Source organism: Eretmochelys imbricata, chromosome 6 (assembly GCF_965152235.1).
Source record: "Eretmochelys imbricata isolate rEreImb1 chromosome 6, rEreImb1.hap1, whole genome shotgun sequence".
In the NCBI taxonomy this organism is placed as follows: Eukaryota; Metazoa; Chordata; order Testudines; family Cheloniidae; genus Eretmochelys; species Eretmochelys imbricata.
In genome coordinates, this window is record NC_135577.1 from 52,801,117 (window position 1) to 52,823,938 (window position 22,822).

Here is a 22,822-nt window from a genome sequence, read left to right on the forward strand (position 1 = left end):
CACATTGTAAAAATAAAAACTGGACCGGAGCCGGCAAGTTGTAAAATTCTAAGTGGTATTGGCCAGATCGCGGCGGATAAAATAGAAACTCCTTCACTCCCTGATGTGAAAAGTCTCAGGAGAGAGCTGAAACATTTCTAGCAGCGGTCATCTCTTATTTCCTTCTCCAAAAGCCGCAATGCAGCCCTAACTTAACATAAAAAGGGGGTGAGTGTAAAATACACTTTCATTTTTGTCTTTACCCTGGCAATCTAAGGTGGTGGGGGAATGCATTGTAATTTAGCGTAATGCAAAGAGAGGAGGGGAGATCTCTGAGGAGCTACAGCAGCAAATGGCAATCGTGGATTTCGGATCACAGTGTCAGCGTTTGTCTTGCTTGAACAGGAGATAATCGCAAGGTTGTTGCCGTTAAAACGGTCTCTGGTGTGTTAACAAGATGTTTATCTTGAGAGAGTTTGCAGAAGAGAAGTTTGGGTTGTGTCTGACCTGCTATAAGAGCCATGTGCTTTATATTTTAGGCTGACACTTTCAGCTCGTTGGGTTGTTTTTGTCCATTTGTTAATGATTACTGAGGCATGGGATGCACTGACAGCGAGAGCCTGCTTGATTCAAAACAAAACAAAAAATGAGCAAGGTTTCCATTAACATAAACAAATAAAAATAGAATCTCTGGGCTTTTGATGTCTTTGAAGAGTGAGTCATCTTGAAAACAAAATGCCTCACTCTATCCCTTCCCCTCAGGAGATACAGTAATTCTGAAATTGGGGGTGGGAAAAAGAAATTTTTCTCTGGCTTTTTCGGTTTGCTAAATGAATTTAATTATAATGTAGCCTGTTTCAAAGAGACTGCGGCCATGTAACTGGCAGAAAGCCTGATTATCACTACAAAAGTTGTTTGTTTTTTTCTGCTGCTGGTAATAGCTCACCTTAACTGATTAGCTTGTTATAGTTGGTATGGCAACACCCATTTTTTCATGTTCTCTGTGTGTGTGTATATATGTATATATGTGTGTGTGTGTGTATATATATAAAATCTTCCTACTGTATTTTCCACTGCATGCATCCGATGAAGTGGGTTTTAGCCCACGAAAGCTTACGCTCAAATACATTTGTTAGTCTCTAAGGTGCCACAAGTCCTCCTTTTTTTTTTGTCCTAAAAGGCAGAGAAGAGAGATTCATCCTCTTTAACACCCCCTCCCTCCCATCTTTTCTCAGTACTTGTGTGAAGTTCATTTGTCTGGCTGTTTTGTGAATGAAAGTGGAACCTTTCTTCTTCCCTAATAATTGCTCAGGGTCTCTGTGCACTGGGAAATTTTTGTAACTGGCTGTTTTTAATAGACAAAATGTTAATATTTTCATCAGAGTTCCTATTAGTGGAAAGAATCCCAACACCCTTCTTTCCCCAGTTCTCTGAAATGTCCCAGCACTTGCAACTCTTGTCACTTGCCTGGGCTGGGCAGAAATGTAAATGTACATAATGCAGGTTTTGGGGGTGATGCAGTTTATAACTGCCTATACTTTTTAATTATTTATTTATTTTTGCTGGCCTTCTAATCATATGAGCCCTGTCCCTCGATTTTGTGCATTTTTGTTTGTCAGCAACAAATTCTGAGCATAGTTGTAGACAACACTATAATTCTGTGGTATGAAAGGTTTCAGTTATGCTGAACTCACCAGTGTCTGTGGTTCAACACATAATATCTGTTTACAGTGTGTGTGTGTATGTTTAGAGTATATAGACAGTTATGACTTCAGCTAGGTTGCATAAATTCAGCACAGAAATTGATCCATAATCTTTCTTTTCCTATCATAGAAGCCACAGAGAAACTTTATCATAGGCCACAGTGGTATAAACTACTTCTTGGTTAGTTTCATGTCTTCATTGTTCTAATATTTATTCAAGATTTTTCCCTAAAAATCCCCAGACATTCTAATAGCTTTACAAATATAAGTCAAATTCTGCTCTCTTTACCCATGTGAGTAACTTCATTAGCCTTGTCTATGTACAAAAATGACCTGTGACTGACAATGTGTGTGAGCAGTCGGTGCAGCGCTGAACATAATCTGTCCTGGTCTGCAGTTGCAGTTAAACCATTTCAACACCAATTCAGCTGTACCTGTCATCAGTAGTGGGAAACTTCTCATAATACAGACAGTGTTACTGACTTCTATGTGAGCAGAATTTGTTTCACATCATGTCAGTGCAGCCATCTCTGGGGTGGAATGCACCAATCATTTAAAGGAGTACACAAGAACAATAGGCCATTGAAATTGTTTGGGACTGTCAGGAAGAAATACTTTTATCCAAGTGTTTTGGCAGGGGGAATTTAGTTAAGCAGAATGCATTTACCTGTGCTGGAATTTCCGCAGGACAAGGTGGTTAAACCTTCCTTAAACCTTCTATGTCACCTGAAAAGTGACATGGGCTCAGTTTTGAAAACCTCATTAATTTATTTCTCTCTTCCCCAAAACATTGAGTTTTTCTAGTGCCTTGATTTTGTGTATTAAAGCCCCCTTTTGGGGTAGTGTTGGCGGCAGGTTTTAGGGGCTGGATCTCTTTTTCATCTCTTCTTCCATCCCAGACTTTTCTTTTGTCCTACCTCTTTCGGATGAGCCATGTGCTTGTCTTTACTTATTGCATCTGCCATTTAAAATCAGAAGGAATAGCTTGGCCTTCTTAAAATTAGTGTGCTGGGGCTAGGGAAATCTTACCCATTTCCTGTCCTGACTACTGTAAATGAGGATTCCAGGTGAAGTTTTTATAGGCTCATTTGTATGAGACTATTAAAATGCTTGTGTGGTGAAACATATTTTTCAGATGTTAATATAGTTTTACTGTTCCTTTTTATTAGGAGGGAACTATGTAAAATGTCAAATGTTTGGGTTTTCCCCATAACAAACAAGCATATATTTTCCCTGTTTTATTACCCTTACCACAATGTTATCCTGGATGTCTGGAGCAAAGTATATCTTGGACAATAACTGTAAGGATCCCGGTAATAAATATTTAACAAATCCCTGGTCACTTACAATTTCATGGTTGGTTTCAGAGTAGCAGCCGTGTTAGTCTGTATTCGCAAAAAGAAAAGGAGTACTTGTGGCACCTTAGAGACTAACAAATTTATTTGAGCATAAGCTTTCGTGAGCTACAGCTCACTTCATCGGATGCATTCCTGGTTGTCGCTATGTTGCTCCCCCTGGCTGCTTGGAACCTCAATAACAGCAGGGATAGAACTATGATCTTCTGCTTTGTGAGCACAGGACCCTATTATGTGAACTAAAGGGAAATCTCCATTAGCTGTCGCAGTGTAGGGCAACAGGGCACACAGTTCCATGATTTTAATTCATTTCCATTAGAGTCAAGTGGTATGTGCAGCCACATGCCAGCTCTTCCATTATACATCGTATGGTATGTACATTTGAGGATCTAAAATATGGCAGTAGATTTTGAGATGGAAATAGAGATTTAATTAGATCTTTATTTCTTTTAATCCAGTAAGGAAGAATATCTAAAAGCACTTTTATTCATAGTGTTTGGGCTCAGTTTCCCTGATTAACACCATTCATAAATTCTAAGACCATTATTATCTAGTCTGACCTCTTGCATAATGCAAGCCATAGAACCTCACCCAGTAATTCCTGCATCAAACCCATAGCTTCTGATTGAGCTGTAGCACGACTCTTAGAAAGGTATTCATAATTTCTTCTCCCAGTGAATGTGTCTAAGAACATAAGAGCGGCCATACTGGGTCAGACCAAAGGTCCACCCAGGCCAATATCTTGTCTGCCGACAGTGGCCAATGCCAGGTGCCCCAGAAGGAGTGAGCCTAACAGGTAATGATCAAGTGATCTCTCTCCTGCCATCCATCGCCACCCTCTGACAAACAGAGGCTAGGGACGCCATTCCTTACCCATCCTGCCCAATAGCCATTAATGGACTTAACCTCCATGAATTTATCTAGTTCTCTTTTAAACCCTGTTATAGTCCAAGCCTTAACAACCTCCTCAGGCAAGGAGTTCCACAGGTTGACTGTGCACTGTGTGAAGAAGTCTAGGGTACTATATTTTATATGAAGAAGATAAATCAGGTTCTCCCATTTACTTTCTCATAATACAAGAAAAAGGGGACTTCAGACGTAATGCTTTTTTGTTACACAACCCATAATTAACATGTTTCACTCACTGCCACAGGATGTCATTGCCGCCAAGATTTTAGTAGGATTGAAAAAGGGACTAGATGTGTATTTAGCTAGGCAATAATGCGTTTGCGGTATGTTCAGGTTACAAGCCAATCACTAATTGATGGGGTTAGGAAGAAACTTCCCCAGAGGCAGATTATTCCATAATTGTACAGTGTGGGAGTTTCTGGCACCTTTGTTTGAAGTGGCTGGTTCTGGCCACTGTCAGAGACAAGACACTCAGCTAGATGGATTTGATCCAGTATGGCAAGCCCTGTATTCCTAGTCTTCTGCCCATCAATTATGAAAACTTTCAGTTCAAAATGGTTTAACTTGGGACACTGTGGTGGAATTCTTAAAAGAACTGTTGGTACATCAACAGTCAACAAAGCCCATTAGAAAACCTTCTATCGCTCTGTAAAAGCAAATAAAGAACTGGAATGTGGCTATTTACAGTGTAGTTGACAGCTAGCATGGATATCATAATTGCACCCACCCTTCAAGATAAAGGCTCCTTTAAACAGTTTTGTGTAACCAATTAATGGATTATACAATGTCAGTTCAGATGAGTTCCAAGACTCACAAGGTTTATTTTCAAAACTGAAGGGCCCAGTAATAAAAAGCTGTGTTGCCATCACTCACAATATTGGGTGTTTTTCTTGAAGTCCCAGCTCCCAGGGACCCTCAGCTTCCATTTAAAAAAAAAAAAAAGTTTCTAGCTCCTATAGTTGTAAGGAACAACAATTTGAAAACAAGAACCAAGTCTATCTCACAGACTCCGAAACCAGACGGCAAGTAATAGAACTCAAAATCGATTAATTTTTTAAAACCTTTTGGTTTTTAAGTCAGTCACATGATTCTTGGGGGGCTTGACTCATGATTTTTGAACATTTAGGGTTGACAGTGCTGTTAACCACATAAGTATGGTGGTGTTGTCTACACTAGATGTATTGTCTTAACATTTACCACTGGTGAGAGTGCAAGTGTAGATTTTACACACTAAGCAGACATGTGCTGTGATCCTGTTTTAGGGTTTGTCTAATGGAGGATAACAGTCTACTAATGATGGAAGCTGAGAGGTTATCTTTAGTTCAGATGGTAGAGGTCTGTGTTGAAAGTCTTCACTTCAAACAACCCCTGTTGAAAAGCCGTAGGGAGGGTTGTTCTGTAAACAGGGCTTGTACAGCCACTGGGGTTCTCAATGGCCACATTTTCTAACCCAGGGATAAACAGATGGTGAAAACACCGGTGGCTGGTCTGTTCAGGTTCTCCCACTGTTGTTACTACCAGTGGAGCTGCAAAGGTGGGAAATGTTAAGGAAGTGTCCAGTGCAGAAAAGGTTTAATTTTGCCAGATCACTTCTACTTATTGTATGGATGGACCTAAAAGATTTGTGTTTATTTAAATTGGACTAAGTCATGTCTAAAGAGATCTTGCATTTGCTCTAATTAGCATCTCATGGGCAATAAAATTTCATTAAATTTAACCTGACATGGCTTGCTTGCTTTAACCTGTGATGTGGGATTTGTTTTAATTGAATGTGAGCAGTTGATATGTTGAGCAGCTACATTTTTCTTTTTCTTTTTAAAAAATATCATGTTGCCAGATTTCTCCATAGGCAGAGCAAAGCTCTTCTAATCTTCACAAACTGTTCTGTGTGGCTAGGACAGTACGCTTTGTCAGAATGAATACATTTACATGCTTCCTGGAGTTTTGCTGCAGATGTTACTGGTATCATTGGAGAGAGACTGAAAACAGGATACAGCAGTTGAAAGTTCATGTTGGTTTTTGACTTTGAATACGTAAATGTGCTAGTTATTCCTCAGGCCGGCCAAGACCCCAGTCATGCAAAACATGTAGGTCCTGTCTACACTAGAAAGTGTTGTTGCTTACTCGTGGTGCATGAAAAATCCACCCTCTGGAGAGACATAGCTATGCTGACCTAACCCCGGTATAGACAGCGCTAGATTGAGAGCAGAATTCTTCCGTTGATCTAGCGACCACCTTTCAGGGAGGAGGATTCGTACGCCGACAGGAGAACACCTCCCGTCAGTGTGGAGAGTATCTACAGTGACGTGCTACCGTGGCACAACTGCAGCGCTGCAGCTGTGTCACATTTGAAGTGTAGACAAGCCCTATGTCTTCACGGTCAAAAAAAAGTGTGATTTTGCAGGGGAATAGCTGGAGTTAGCTATCTCCCGGTAAAATTCACGTGGAGACAAGGTATAAAACAGTTCCCTCTATGAGTTTTCAGCAAGGTTTGAAGTGAAGACCTTCAGCACAGACCTCTAGCATTTGAGTTAAAGTTCCATGTAAAGTTAAACCCCTTAGCAGTAGGCCATTTTCCTTTACTGTACAAGCTCTAGAGAGGGACCATGGCACAGCTTTTGTCAGTGTGTTAAATCTACACTAGTACTCCTACCAGTGGTAAATTTTAAGAAAATAAACCTACTGTAGAGAAGGCCTTACTTCTATGGGTAGTAGTATTGCCAACCCCAAGCATTCAAAAATCACGAATCAGGCCCTCAAAAAGCATGAGATTAACTTGCTGAAATGAGTAACGGCCAACACCACCAGGGGTTTATCTTGGACTAGCTACACTGTGATGGGAGAACCTCAGATGACTGGATGCTGCTGAGCTTGCTGCTTGGCAAAGCTATGAGCAGTGGAGGCACTAAAGCTCTCTGTCTGCAGACTCAGACAGTATTGGTTTGGGTCATTAGCCCTCATAGCTAGAACAGGGGTTCTGAAACCGGGGGTCAGGACCCCAAAAGGGGTCGCGAGCGGTCAGCCTCCACCCCAAACCCCGCTTTGCCTCCAGCATTTATAATGGTGTTAAATATATTTTCAAGTGTTTTCATTTATAAGGGGGGGTCGCACCCAGAGGCTTGCTATGTGAAAGAGGTCACCAGTACAAAAGTTTGAGAACCACTGAGCTAAAATGTTCTTTTTAAATGAAATCTTTAAATTTCGCAAAAAAGGATGGCTTAGCACTCCATGTTTCTGTATTCCACCCCTGACCAGGAAAAGGTTTTTTCTTGTCCCTGGCAAATGGTGTGTAGTTTTCTTAAGGCCTGGTACTGGATCTGTATTTATTTCAGTTTTAAAATTTGATTGTATCCTTTTGCCTCAGGCTGTAATCCGTTTTGTATTGTGGTTGTTGGTTAGTGAGAAATCTAATTTGTCTTAATCCAGATTAAATCAATTCACTTCTCTTAAAGTCTGTAATTCAAAAGTGCTTATAATTTCAGGCAGATCTGCTATGTGACTATACGAATGAGTTGTTCTTCTCTAGCACTTTCCACCCAAGCCTTTTAAAGTGGTTCTACAAACATTTTAAGCCTCTTGACACCCATAAAAGGTAGGCATTATTTCCCACATTTTTCAAATGGAGAAACTGAAGCACAGGAGTTAAGTAACTTGCCAAAGATCAGACAGGAAATCTGTGGTAGAGACAGGAATAGAACCTAGTTCTCTTGGTTACTAATCCAGTGATTTAATTACAACATCATTCTTTCCCTGTATGCTCTGGAGCATGACCTGATCTCTTTGGCTCAAAACTAGGCTAACTGGTCATAAAGAAACTCAGCTTTTTATTTTCTTAGAATTTTCATAAGGATTTTAGTGCTCATAGTACATGTGTGACATACACCTATTTAACACCATAGGTTCCAAAGAGGCCTCTGTGGTGTCAGAAATAGAGTGGGCCTTTTCAAACCGCGGTGGGCTGCAGGCAAAGGTTTTCTTATGCTTCAGTTCTCAGACTGTTCCCACCACCCCCACCAAGTGTCTTGCTTGGAGTTTCAGGTGTGATTCAGCCTCAACAGCTCAAAGCAAAAGTCACTGGAAACCACTGAGTTTTTTGGTAACCTTTGCATGGTTTTGCTGTCAAATCATAACTGGGCCCAGGTTTGAGAGAACTTTCACTGAACTTGTTTAGAGGCTATAACGAAATCTATCACCGTGGTAGTTTCCTGGCAAACACTGGAGAGATGGTTGCCTTCAGTGGATAGGGCCCTGGGTTGGGAGACTTGGGCTTCATTGCTACCTCTGCTGCTCACTCATCTGAGGGAGTCACTCTAGGGCTTTGTAATTGGATTCCCTCATCCGTAAAATGATATCATGAGTCTTGCCCTCCTTTGTAAAACACTTTGGGATCCTTGTGGAGTGCTAAGATTAACATGTTACAAAACTGTCTGGATCCCTCGTGAGGGATGATTTACCGAAATGAGAGGGGCTGCAAAGCACAATATAGAATCATAGAGTTGGATCAGGGTTGGAAGGGACCTCAGGAGGGTTATCTAGTCCAACCCCCTGCTCAAAGCAGGACCAAACCCCAATTTTTGCCCCAGATCCCTAAATGGCCCCCTCAAGGATTGAACTCCCAACCCTGGGTTTAGCACGCTAATGCTCAAACCACTGAGCTATCCCAGGACTCATGTGAGGTGTTCAAGTACATTCCAAGACTGTGTTTTGAGCTTTGTTACAACTCCCATCCACAATCGCATCATTGCTTTTAGATCGGGGTGAGATGGTGGGGGAGATAAGCAGAGGTACATGTTTTCCTCTGTGTTATAATTTGGAGATGTCATCAGCCTTGAGTTAGTTGAGCTTCCGGGCTTTAGTCCAGCTAAACCTGGCCTTCTTTCAAATTCTTTAATAATTAATTTTTGGTATTTAATTATAGTACATGTGTCTTGTCTGGGTCATGAAGCCTGTGCTTTGTGTTTCCTGCATTCTTCTCTGTCTTTTGCTCTGAAGTCCAGCTGGCCTAGTGTGGCACGTAGGGTTTTAGTCTTCTATATTCCCCTAGCTGGGAGCCTGAGACGTCTCAGATTTTTGGATCTGAGGAATGGTGAAGCAGCAAGTTCAGCCTTCTTGTTGGGGGCAGCAGAAGGGAGGAGCTGGAGGCAGGGAATCCTGGTTGTGTCACCCCTCCTACTTGCTGCTGTGAAATTGCATGCAGCAGCAGTTGCTCTGACACTTTGGAAGGGAATTGCCTTTGTACATGTTCTTGACCAAAGGTAGGGACCTACAACAACATGCATTAAAAGGGGAGTCTGATGTTGTCATTTTGTAGGTCTTGAACTTGGATATTTTCTTATATAATTGTTTGTTTTACTACTGCTGTACCCCTGGCAAGATACTAACTTCACAAGCACCTAAACCAGTTCTTGTAGACAATCCAGTTCTCTCTCCCCTCCCCCAGTAATTTTGTTTTTCAGCAAACAGATAATTTTATGAGCATGTTTGTTTTAAGCAAATGATGACTAGAAGCTTCAGTCCTCACCTTCCAATTTGCTTGTGTTACTTTCTGGGGGCTTTTATTGCTGTCAAATAACTTTCTAGGTGAAATCAGAACTAACCCGGAGGATGAGATGTCAGTTATGTGGGTGGGATGGTGTTAGTACAGTACAAGTATTTTCAAATGAAACATAGTGGCAAGTGTGGCTTGTGAACAGAGCTTATCACCTGGCTATCCTTTTTTTTCCCCTTTTTTTTAAATTTGAGAGGGAAGTGACAGCACTTTTTTGAGGGGCAGGTTTTAAATTTTATTTTGTTTATATTAGAGTAAAAATGTTTGTTATCTTAGGTTTGGTATCAAAGCCCACACTGAAAAAGCTGATTTTGACAGACTGAAAACCATGAATTTCTTTCTAACAATAATGATTTGTTATAGCAGCAGTTGCCTGTTTTCATTATGTTGTTTCATTCAGGGTCTACACTAGCAAAACATCTACTTGCAACTTGGGTTAGCTGAGGTGCAGTGGAGTGGTGGCATTAGCTCCAACACCTCAATGGGGAAGGTGATGTTCGTACTCGTCCAGCTGAAGTTTTCTGCTTTGCAAATTGGTTTTCAACCAACATTGCAAACGTGAGCCATTGACGTATGACTTTGCAGTGGTTCAGCAACACCAGCAAATAGTGCTGGTAAGATGGCAGCTGGCCATGAGGAATGTTTTCTTCCCTCTCATGTTTAATCCTATTCTGATTTTGTGGAATAGAAACAGGATGAACCCTAACATAGTCCTTTACTTATAGTGTAATGTCTTTAACTAAATTCATTAATTCCTTGAACTAGAGTTTCTGCTCACAGAATTTACACGCTTTACTGGTTTTACCAGCAAAGTTGGTGACTAAGGGTATGCCTACACTGGCAGAGTTACATTGCTGGCAGTTACATTGCCACTCAGAGAGTGCTGAAGGGAAACCGCTGCTGTGTGGTCACACTGTCAGCTGTCTGCGCAATAGCGTGTTCACACTTGCGGCACTTGCATCGGTATTTGGAGCGGTGCACTCTGGGCAGCCATCCCACAGAGCATCTCTTCCTCTTCTGCTGCTAAGAGTTATGGGAAGGCAGAGCGGGGTCATGGGGCATCCTGGGTCCAGTCCCAATGCCCCGTGATGCATTGCTTCACATCCCAGCAATCTCTGTGCTTCCGTCCACATTTGGTGCCATCTTTCAACTGCTCGTATACTGCGTGCTCTGCCTCTTCGGTCTGCAGGAATGGATCGCGCACTGTTGACCAATATGCTGCTCGCTCTCACTAACACATCACATGTGGCAGCGAAGTTTTCCTAAACTACAAAGGCAAGAGGAGTTCCACATTGATCTCGCCACACGTAGTAGCGACAACACGAGATTGCTTGTGGCATTAATGGAGGTGCTGACCACAGTGGAATGCTGCTTTAGGGCTTGGGAAACAAGCACCGAGTGGTGGGATCACATCGTGATGCACGTCTGGGATGACGAGCAGTGGCTGCAGAACTTTCGGATGAGGAAAGCCACATTCATGGGAATGTGTGATAAGCTCGCCCTAGCCCTGCGGTGCAAGGACATGAGAATGAGAGCTGCCCTATCATTGGAGAAGCACATGGCAATTGCACTGTGGAAGCTCGCTACTCCAGACTGGTACCAATTGGTCACTAACCAGATTGGAGTGGGAAAGTCGACCGTTGGACTCATGTTGACAGAAGCGTTCAGGGCCATTAATCGCATCCTGCTCTGAAAGACAGTAACTCTGGGCAATGTACCTGACATTGTGGATGGCTTTGCACACATGGGCTTCCCTAGCTGAGGAGGGGAAATAGATGGCACACTTATTCCAATTCTGGCACCAGACCACCTAGCACATTAATCGGAAGGGGTATTTCTCGATGGTTCTCCAGGCGCATGTGGATCACTGTGGGCACTTCACGGACATTAACGCTGGCTGGTCCGGAAAGGTGCATGGCACCTTGGAACAGTGGCCTGTTCAGGAAGCTGCAAGCAGGGACTTTCTTTCCAGACCAGAAGATCACTGTAGGGAAAGTCGAAATGCCCATTGTGGTGGTGGGAGTCCCCGCCTACCTCTTAATGCTGTGGCTTCATAAGCCACACACAGGGCACCTTGACAGCAGCAAGGAGCTGTTCAACAACAGGCTGAGGAAGTGCAGAATGACCACTGAGTGTGCTTTGGGCCATTTAAAGGCCCACTGGTGCTGCCTCTATGGGAAGCTGGATATGGCCGATGACAATATTCCTATGCTTATAGCTGCGTGCTGTACGCTCCATAATATTTGTGAAGGAAAGGGTGAAAGCTTCACTCAGGGCTCGACCGCTGAGGCTCAGCACCAGGAGGCTGAATTTGAGCCTCAGCGGTCCAGCCCTGAGTGAAGCTTTCACCCTTCCCTTCCCAAATAGTAGGGAGCGTACAGCTGAATTCACCAGAGACCAGGACTATTAGAGGGGAGCAGCGTGGGGCCATAAGGATCAGGGATGCCTTGAGGCAGCAATTTGAAGCTGAAAGCCACTAATATTTGTTGCTATGCTCAGGAGTGCAGTGCTTGTAATGCTAGGAGGTGTCTGTGATTGGTGCAGATGATGCACTATGAAGGTTTAAGAAAATTGCCTGTTGCTTTGCAGGTCTCTGTTTGCTTTCAATTAATGGAATAAAGATTGCTTTCGAACCAAAACAATTATTTCATTAAAAAACAACAACCGGAGGGGAGAGAAGCACAAAAAAACACATCAGCTCTGTGGGGGATGGGGAAAGGGAAGGTCCCAGGAGGAGGTGAGGTCCCAGGACGGTTAAAGATTTGTGTATGTTCAGGTATCATATGCAACCTTGTCCTTTTGGAGTGTAGTGCAGTGGGTATTGTACTTCAGCAGAGCTAAACTGCAGAGGGACAGGTATTGAGTGCAGTGGGTACTGGGAGTCTGCAGGGCTGGACTGTGACTGGGCAGGAGTGGAAGGCAGCTGGGACAGACTGGAGCCAGAAGGTTGATAAGAGTGTGTTGGCGGAGTCTGGAGGGCTTCAATTCTTGTTTTTTGGCTGCGGAGTGCATCACGATATCATGCAGAAAATCCTCTTTAGTTCTTGGTAGCCGCTTTCTAATTCTGCGCAGCCGTTCAGCCAGTGATAACAAAGAGGGAGGCTGGGCTCCCAAGATTATATCTGTGAAGCCAAAATGCCACATTTTACAGAAGCAGTATCGTTTGCAACACACAGACCACTGAATCAAAACACAGCTACTATTCACATACCTGTCACTAACTGGCTGACCCCAGGCAAGCACACATGAGCCACAAGACCCCCAGAATGGTGAGTAACCGCAGGGGCAGGGGAAATCAGTGTTCTAGGACCGTACTGTACACTGGGCATGTTGCTCTTGGAGAGAGCCAGCACTGTGTATGTGTGTGTGTGTGTGTGGGGGGGCAGCGGCGGTTTATAATCATTATTGTCCCCACATTTTCCACAGGCTGTGTTCATTATGGAAGATATCTCGCTGCTGAGGGTGAGCAGGGAATCAAGGGAGGGTCTTCTCCAAGACTGCAGCTTCTGCCCTGGCCCTTATGCGGCTCACTTGTGTGCAGCAATGGTGTCCGTGTTTCTTCCCCCTCCCCCCCCCCCCGCCCCAAGTGATGGCAGAGTGGCACGGGAAAGTTATCCTTAATGGAACAAGAAACAAAGCAGCTCTGCCAAAGAACCTGCCCAGTATCTCCATGAGAGTTTCCTGGAGATCTCTGAGGCAGATTCCTGTGAAGTGAGGGAGTCAATCAATACCCTGTTCCGCTGCTCAGACTAGGCATGTGGTGGTATGCACATCATACAGACACAAGCCTGCTTTCTGCAACCCTCCTGCCCCCAACAACTCGCTTCAGCAATTTCCAAAATCAAAGCCACTTATCGCGGCCTCCTCTCCTATTTGTGCTTTGTCGAGCTCCGACCCCTGTGACTGGTTAGCCTCCTCCAGGGTAGAGAAGAGCTCCTGGCTGCATGCATCTCTGACCTCTGAGTCATCCTCTGCCTCTGGGTCACCCTCCCCCTCCACATTCCTTCTCCAGGCTCGGTCCACTCTGGACTGGCATGCGAGCCACCGAAGTATCCACAGTGGCTTTCGCAGTGGAGGTGGGGTCTCCACCGAGTATCGTGTCCAGCTCTTTGTAGAACCAGCAGCTCGTGGGCGCAGCACCAGAGCTGCGGTTTGCCTCCCATGCCTTGTGGCAGGTGATCCGCAGCTCCTTCACTTTGACCCTGCACTGCAGTGTGTCCCGGTCGCGGCCCCTTTCTGTCATGCATCATGAAATTTGACCATAGGTATCATAATTCCTGCAGCTGGAGCGCAGCTGGGACTGGACAGCCTCCTCTCCCCAAATGTTCCAGCAGCTCGGCATTGCTCCAAGCGGGGGATCGCCTGGTGCGTGAAGCAGGCATGGTCACCTGGAAAGATGCACTGAGACCACTGCACGCGTCACCGAGCAAATAGGAAGGGGACTCTTAAAATTCCCAAGGAATTTAAGGAGTGGGACTCACGGTTGGTCACTTGAGGGCAGGGCAGTAGAGTCAGTAGAGTTCAAACCCATGACCAGAGAGGCAAGAAGAGGCATTGTGGGACACCTCCTGGAGGCCAATCACAGCGCTGTAATCGACCAGGGTGTCTATAGTGGCCCTGCAGCGCTGTAGCCCGGCACAGAAAGCTGTACACCTCTCGTCCGGGTGATTTTTTACAGTGCTGCAACTGTGCACTTTCTGCGCACTAAGTGGCTTGGCAGTGTGTACACCTGGGGAGTAACAATGCAGAAACTTGCCAGTGTAGACAAGGCCTAACTGGAACTTTAGGAATAAAGAGATAAAGTTCTAATATGCATGCATAAGCTGTTGTCTCTTAATGCTGAGAATTTGACAATCTTATCAGAGGAGTGCATTCAAATTTGTAGTGTGACCCTGCAAACCCTACTCTCGTCCTTGGACTGTGAGCTCTTAGGAGCATGGGCTGTGTTTGTTCAGTGTTTGGAAATACCTAGTCTATACTGAGCACTAGAGTAAATAAACAATGAGTAATCCTTATTCCCAGAAGAAGTCCTGTTGAAGTCAATAGGACTGCTTACATGAATAAAGGTTTGCAGGATTAGATCCTTGCCTTGCTTTCTATGAGGCTGATCCAAAGCCCTTTGAAGTCAATGGTTAGATTCCCATTACTTTAATGGGCTTTGGATCAGGTCCTGAAGTCGCTATGGACCAGATTTTAAAAGGTATTTAGGTGCTGAAAGAAAGAGATAGGTACATAGTGGGGTTTTCAAAGGCACCAGGTGCCTAACTCCCATAGGCACTTATGTGCTGTTGAAAATCCCTGTCTTTGTGTCTTTAGGCACCTAAATACCTTGGGTCAATGGGCCTAATTCAAAGCCCCTGGAAGTCAGTGGGAAGACTCCTATTGACTTTGATCAGGCCCTACGGGACATACAAAACAACCTAGTTTTGAAGTTTCACGTATCCTTGAATTAGCTAAAATAATTTCTGATCAGAACCTGTTGTTTTCGAGTGGGTTTTGTTAACTGTGTGAATTTTTGGGGGAAGGGTGGGCCTGGGGATTAAAACCTTAATTGACTTTACCCCTCCAAAAATCAAACTCACATGACGTTTTCTTGAGGAAACTGAGCAACTGGAAAAACAAATGGAAATTGGATTGCAGCCTTAAGGGTAGCAGGCACTATCTGTGCTCCCTTTAAAAAAACCACAACTGAGCCCTGGTCGACACTGCAGACTAATGTCGGTATAACTACATTGCTCAGGGGCATGGAAAACCCCGCAGTTATTCCAGTCTAACTTCCTGTGTAGACAATGCTGTGTTGATGGGAGGGCTTCTGCTGTCGACATAGCTGCCGCCTCTCAGGGAGGTGAAGTACCTGATGGGAGCTAAGCTAAGCAACGCAGCTGCACCGGAGCAGCGCTGTAAGTGTAGACAAGCGCTGTTCATGCGCATGCCATCATAGTTTTGATGAACTGAAGTGCACTGAGATAGAATTTTGTGGAATATCTGCATTTGTCAGTGTGGCCCTGGAGTAAATAATTTAAAGAAATGTGTTTCAGAAAGAATCGTGACTGGATCGTATCAGCTAAACACACATCATTTCATTGATCACGTGTTTTGTTAAATATTTACTGGGCTTGAAAAAGAAGCAGCTAACAAAATTCCAGCCTGGTTCTTTCTACACCTTTTTGTATCTATTTAGGTTGGCTGAGTGGGGTGGAGCTGTGTTTTTCTAAGGGAAGCCATTCATGGAATTGTAAAGTTGGCACAGTGGGAAATCCCTTTTGAAATGATTATTTTTTCCGAGATTTTTATGCAAGAGACCTAAAAGTTTCTGGTATATGTTGTTTTTTCTAGTTGCATTAATTTTAAATTCCATTTTAAGTGTGTCTTACAATAATATCTGGATTGCTTTGGTGCTAACTCTTGAGTCTAACTGTAAACCCCCCTCCACCACCATTCTCTGTAGCTAGATTTGAGGAGGGCTGTGAAGGTTTTGCTGGGTGAAGAATGCTCATTTGATTTTCCTTCTGCATCTGGTTTACAGTTGCTTTTTGGCTTGTGGCAGCTTGGTGCGAATTTACTTTTGGTCTTGACAAATACAAGTGGTGCCCGTTATCCTACTGCAAGCCTTTCAGCCCCTTATGCTATTGCATTGCCTGCTTCCACTGGCAGACGTCCGACACCCACGCTGCCTTTCCAAAGGAACTTGATTCCAGTGCATATTGACCCCTGCTGCCCTGGATCTGCAGGAAAAAATACCAGGGAAAAGTAAAAATAATCCAAGACACAAATGGTCTGTTCTCTTGTTATTTAAATATTTGTTGCTGTGGTTTTTTTTAATCAACCCTGTATCATCTAGAAGATGCATATTCTTGAAGAAGCGCTGCCAACTTTCTCCCTTTGTCACCCCTTCTTCGGTATTCCTGAAGTTCCAATAAGGAGCAAGTCTTTTTGCTAATCTTTCTTCTCTTCCAGGCAGCCAGATGTATTTTGCCTGTTGCAGGGACACCTTTGGCTAAAATCTTTTTATAATTAATTCTTTGGTGGTATTCATAACAAACAGGAGACGAACAATTATAAACTAGCATTGGTCTCTTAATTTGACTGGGGGTGGGGCTATTTCTTACCTAATTTTTGGAAATAGCTTCCAACAGACATGTGTGTCTGTATATGTGTTTCCTCTTGCCCTGTTTGGAATCTCTAATGAAAATGTTTTCTGAAATGTAACATAGCGCAGATGGATAACATTGCTTCATTGTCAGGTTATGCATATTCCCCAGTTTAGAAAGCTGGTGCCCAACCATCATGCGTTGTTTGTGCACTTACCCCACAGAGTTTTGTAGTCTTTATCTTGAGTGTGTATCAGCTATAGATCTGCTTTGTTTTGGTTTCAAAGGCTTTTTGTCAGACAGATATTAAGCTTATAACTAGGGATAGTGAATCAGTTTGGGTGTGGACCTGTGGGATTGAGGTGGGGAGAAGACAACAATCAAACATCTCCTTGAACTTTGATAAGCTTCATATCTGAAAAACATCCAACATAATTAAGTAGATGGGGTGGAGGATCATGTTGCCAAAGAAGACAATAACTGAATTGGCATGAAGAGGGGGCTACTCTGTTGCATCTAGAGGTGTTTCACAGCACTGAACCATGTGCTTCTACTGGGATAGTTTGCACTGCTGCCGCCCGGTGCTATATGTGGCCTACAGTTCCTGAACTTGTATCTCCAGAGCTTGACACCTTTCATGAGCACTAATAAAAGGCAGTACTGCCTAGCAACTAGAGCACTAGATTGGGACTTGGGAGGCTTAGGCTCTATTTCCAGTTCTGCCTTGGCCTGCTGGATGACCTTGGGCAAGTTGCTTTACTTCTCTATGCCTCAGTTTCCCACCTGTAAAATGGGGAAATTATACTTTTGTATACCTCCTTTTGTAAACCACTTTGAGATCTATAGGTGAAAAGTGCTATATATGAGCTGGGTGGCATTATTATAGTCACATGAAACATTTTACAGGCATGGAGAGGAAAAAGCATGGACAGGATTCGGTGAAGAGCAGTAGGAGGGGGGCATACATTTTGCTGAAATATTTTTTATCTAATTGGTTCTTTAATCGTTTTTATAGCAAACAGAGGAAAAAGAGTTATAAACTTGTCATACTCAGCATTTTGTTACGCACTATGGCATTCCTGGTAGCCAAAATAGCTGGAGTATCATGAAGACTCCTTCCAAGACTATAACTATATTAATGCCTCTCTAACCACAAAGAGAGTCTCTCTCAGCACAAGCTGTAAATTACACATTACGGAACTCTCAAAATGGACACAGCCAACAACTAACAAGATTTGCCTGTATAGAAGAGAAAGAGTTTATAAGGAAGCCTTGTTTTGTGGACCTTTTGTCGGGGAGTGGGGTGCGGGTCTCATTACTGTAGAAGGAAAATTTGGTCTCCATCAAGTCTAGGAAATGCATCTGTTTGGCAGATATTGCAGAATAGTGATGGGAAGTTCAGGATCTGGTTTGGATGCTTAGCAAAATGTTGTTAAAATGAATTGGGTCTGCAAAATTTAAACTTGCTCTATCAACAGAATTTTGTCTTGTGAGCATTCTCTTTTCTCCTGCTTTTTGGTGGTCTGAAAATAATAAGAGTAGGCTGTAGGATGGGGGAAATGGGCTTCTACAGTTTTTGACACTTCAATTTGGAGCCAGGCAACACACCGGCTAATTGTATTTTGATGCCCTCCAGTGACTGGTGCACATACAGGATAATAGCCTACTATTCTTACTAGCTAACACTGGCTGCTTTAACTTAAATGGAAGAGGCTTGTGTCTTTGGTTTCTGAAGCAATGGAAATACTCCCAATGACTTAATTGGTTTTTGATCTGGCCCTTAGTGCTGAAGGTCTCAGGTTCAGTTCCTGGTGATGACCTGTAGTTAGGATTGTTGCACAGGCATTGAAGATGAGCATGAAAATATGATCGAGGGGTGGGTATTCATCTTTTATACACAGACCAGAACATGCAGTATCTGTCTGGGTGACTTACAGAAGCTTAAGGAAAACAACATGTAAATTTCAATGAGCAAGAGTGAGTAAGAGCCATTCAAGAAATCTGTTGCAGGGCTCTGCAAGGTTCTTCAGCTGTAGCTGTGGAATTTGCTGCAGAACCCATCTCATCCTACGGATTTATGCTCCAGAATCTAAGCTTTCATTTTAAGAAAAGTTTTAGCCCTCTTAATTGCAATTAAGAATATGAACCTAATGCAACGCAGTCATCATAGTTAGGAAAACCTGTATGTGTTGTTTAAAGACTGGCACAGGTGTCTTAACTATGGTTATGTATACTGTCTTGTGACATAATGTGGCAATGCCTGTACCTGGTGTAAAATGTTTATACTGCACTGCATCAGCACTGAAAAATGCATACACACATCTTGTATGTATATCTTGAAGTAATAACTCTGAGAGGTGTGAACTGCCCCTTATTCATTTCAATCGGTTTTTTTTAACTCTGAAACCTAAAGATGATACGTGTCAACACTTAGCTATCTCACTGCTGATCTTTTAGGCAGAAACATCTAGCTAACTTACTTATTCCAAAACTTTGTTCTAAACATTAAATCTTTGTTTCCAAAAGAGTTGACTTCCCTGTACCCAGCTACCCAAACTTTCTTCCTTGACAGCTGCTACGTTGTGGCTGGACATTTTCAATACCAAAATCCGTAGCACACTTAAATGGCAGGACAGTGTAAAACACATGGAATTTAATATGACACAGTCGTGATGCTGTCCTGATCGTATTATTCATTTTCATCCTTAACTTATAAAACCTCCATATTTTTAATTGAAATGAAGTGGATGCAGAATCTCCAGTCTACCACCCCAAAGAACCATTGAGCATCTGTGTAGAATTTAGGCTCATTTTGCAGCAGATTACCTGGGGTTTTGCATCATTTAAAGGTGCAGTGCCGAGAAAAAAAATGAATTGGAACATCACTGCTGCATGTGCCACAGAGCTCTTATCCAAACTGTATTGAACCTGTACAAAGGATCTGGGTGAAGCTTTGGACAGAGGCATTAAGTTCTTTGGGGTGATGACTATTTATTAGGTTTCAGAGTAGCAGCCTTGTTAGTCTGTATCCGTAAAAAGAAAAGGAGTACTTGTGGCACCTTAGAGACTAACCAGTTTATTAGAGCTTGGCTCACGAAAGCTTATGCTCTAATAAATTTGTTAGTCTCTGAGGTGCCACAAGTACTCCTTTTCTTTTTACAACTATTTATTAGTGTCTCGTACAGCACTGAGAACATTCTTGGTGCTTAACAAGAATGAGGTTCAAGTCTTGTTATTTTCTTTAAGCTGATTCACCAATCTGTAGTCATAACACAGTGTCCTGATACCTTGTAGTGAACGGCGTCTCTGCAAAAAAAAAAAAAAAAAAGCAATAGTGAGGAGGGTCACAGCAACCATGCCTAAGTTAGTCAGGTTCTTTAGCTGTCATAGATTCTGGGGCTTCCTTGAAGTCTGAGACAAGCTCCTGTGGACAAACGAGTCTTAGAACAGTAGGTCAGAACCTGGCAGATGGATGTGAAGGGTGGGGGCGGGAAGGTGAGGTCAGCCTAACACAGGACTAGTTTGGTAGGGAAAAAATGTGGCTGTCACCTATGAAGGGGTTAATTTGAAAACTGCTAGAAATGGGTTCATGTCTTCGGGGAATGACCAGTCAATGGGAATTTGTTGTGTTGGTGCAGTGTTTCTACATTGGATTTTCACAGGCTGATTCTATCGTCTTTTGCAATCCTGTTGAGGCACAGTGGAAAAGAGAAGTTCCTGCCTTCCATCTGTGCAGCTTAGCTAGGCGTAGCAGTTTGTTTCCCCCCTAAACTGCTTGAAAACTTCTAAAGTACCATCTCTCAAAATACTACAGAAGGAGATATGGAGGAGGTGCAGTAGAGAGGCTTCAAAAGTTTTGGCTAAGTGTCCGAATTTTGGAGAGTTTATCCAAATTCCACCTAACCTCTGATCCTTCTGCAGTTTACCCAGGGCTACTTAATTATCTCTTGGAAGATGACAATTGGGAGGGAAGTGCTTCTACATTTTATACTTGGTCTAGCAGTTGCACCTGGCTGTGTGGAGTAAAAACTCCAGGCCTCCTTTTGATACATCATTGATTCTGAAACCACTTTTGCAGGATCCCCTTGTTTTGCCCCATGCAATGGATGGATGTTTGAGTAACCTTCACTTCCTCCCCACCATGTCCTCATGCCTCAGAAAAGTTACAGATGACATTGTCTCTTCATCTTCATCTTGTTTCTTTCTACTGTTCTCTGTGTCTTCCCCTCCATGCTGCCTGGGATGGGCATAGGGATGCACTAGTGGCTCCAGATTGAAGTGACTCTCACAGAAGTATTTAGGTACTTGTGCTCTCGCAGCAGAGCTAAATTAAAAGGGAGGAGAGAACAGATGCTTGGGCCATTGGGTTGCTACCAAATTCACATGGCTTATTCCCATGGCTGGCTGCTGTTAGGTATTGCTGCAGGGGCAGGATGGGAAGGTGGGCTGCTTTTAAAGAGCTATCCACCACTTGTCCTAAGTGTAAACTTGTGGGAGGGGTGGATTAGGGGTTATGTAGGTTTCCTTGTTCCCCTCCTGTGCCCTACACCCTTCCTTCTCTTCACCAGTCTTCAGAACTATTTTGTTTCCTGAATGCTATCTTGGAAAACACCTATTTTAAGGCATTTCATACTGTGCATGCTTGTTTAGGCCCAGCAATTACGAATCAACTCTTTGCTTTTGTTACAGGCTGAACCCTTGGATTTGAAGGAAGGAGGCCCAGTGTATGCCAGAGAGATCACAACATTCATACCCTCCTTAGTTTGATCTTCAAGAGGAGAAGACTTCTGACCCCTTGACACCTTTCAGTCCATCTGAATCTATGACTGGGGGTTCCACCCTAGCCCCACCCTTTGCTGTCCCATTCCAGAAAATGGGTTCATTTCGAAGGCCCAGGCCTCGCTTCATGAGCTCCCCAGTGCTCAGTGACTTGCCACGTTTTCAAGCAGCACGACAGGCTTTGCAGCTTAGCTCCAACTCTGCGTGGAACAGGTGAGGCCCTGCCAGTAACAGGCCTGAGGTAGCTCTGTTTGTAAAGATCTCTAGGTATTGACCTCAAGGGACTGATCCAAGGTATTTCAGATTTTTTTTCAGCTTAATCAGTCTGCTAGTGAGGATGAATGAGTTTTGGGTGCTCCTCAGATTTTGTCTGCATTGAGAAACTGACTCATTGTTGATACAGGTTGGTTCTAGCTTTCTTCAATTGTCCTTTCTTTAATGTTGTTGAGAGACTGTGTTCATCTCCACTAACAATTAAACTACTGTACACACTAGCTCAGGGGAACCCACTTATGACAGTGTCAGCAGAATGTCTATTTCCTCACACAGAAAGGACATTTTTTTGCATATTATGATGTCTTTCCCCTAATGTTGCTTGATCAGGCTCCTGTGACCAGCTGATAAAGTTGTCTACTGATGGCATGAATCTGTGATGACGTCTACTAGCATTCCTGATTTAACAATCAAGTCCTTCCCACAATGTATAGAAAGTTGATGTCGTCAAACCCTGAACAGTATAAAGACCTCTTTTTAAGATTTTTGTCTACACTAGTCAAGAAGTTGTTGGTTAGAACACCCGGCAGCATCTTTTGGGGACACAGCAGCTTTTTCTGAGTATTTTACAAGCATTGACTGTGATGCATTGAACCAGGACTCTAGCTTGGTCTGGATGAACTGGTGCTGTCTACAGAACTCACTCCAATGTGGACAAGAACCCACAAATATTTCAGATGCACTGGTTTAGCTAGTCATCTACCCCGTGAGCAAAGCTGGGTGCTGTGGGTTAGGCGCTGCAGGAATCCAGAAGCACTGGTACGGCCATGATTGTAAGACGTATAGTATGTGGATGTGCCACAGCCCAGAACTTTTGTGCATTTTGTGTAATGGTTTTCCCTTTAGTCACTGTAGGTACGTTTGTCTCCCCTGAAGTACATAGACAAACAAGAGCAGTGATTTCCAGGGTAGCAAAAGTGGAATTATATAAGTGCAGTTAACCTCCCCGCCCCATTATGTCCTCTCAGCTGTTGTCAGCGAGCTCACATTGCTTGGTGTGTTAAATCATCCTGACGTGTGTTATTTATGGATGGTGTACTGTCTTATTTCTCTTTGGCAGTGTTCAAACAGCAGTGATAAATGTGTTCAAAGGGGGAGGCTTGCAAAACAATGAACTTTACACCCTCAACGAAAACATCAGGTATGTTGCCAAGTTGTGTGCAAAGAGCCATTTTGGTGTCAACC

At 43.4% G+C, this 22,822-nt stretch overlaps 1 protein-coding gene across 1 annotated transcript in view; it reads left to right on the forward strand.

The window, feature by feature from the left end:
• The window catches only part of PRR5L (proline rich 5 like), a 149,439-nt gene that overhangs the window by 79,786 nt on the left and 46,831 nt on the right, over positions 1-22,822 (forward strand). Inside the window, exons 2-3 of the mRNA XM_077818545.1 lie at positions 21,275-21,577; positions 22,698-22,778. Coding sequence (XP_077674671.1) covers positions 21,408-21,577; positions 22,698-22,778 — 251 coding nt within the window. The 5' untranslated portion in view covers positions 21,275-21,407. The remainder of the gene's footprint in view (positions 1-21,274; positions 21,578-22,697; positions 22,779-22,822) is intronic.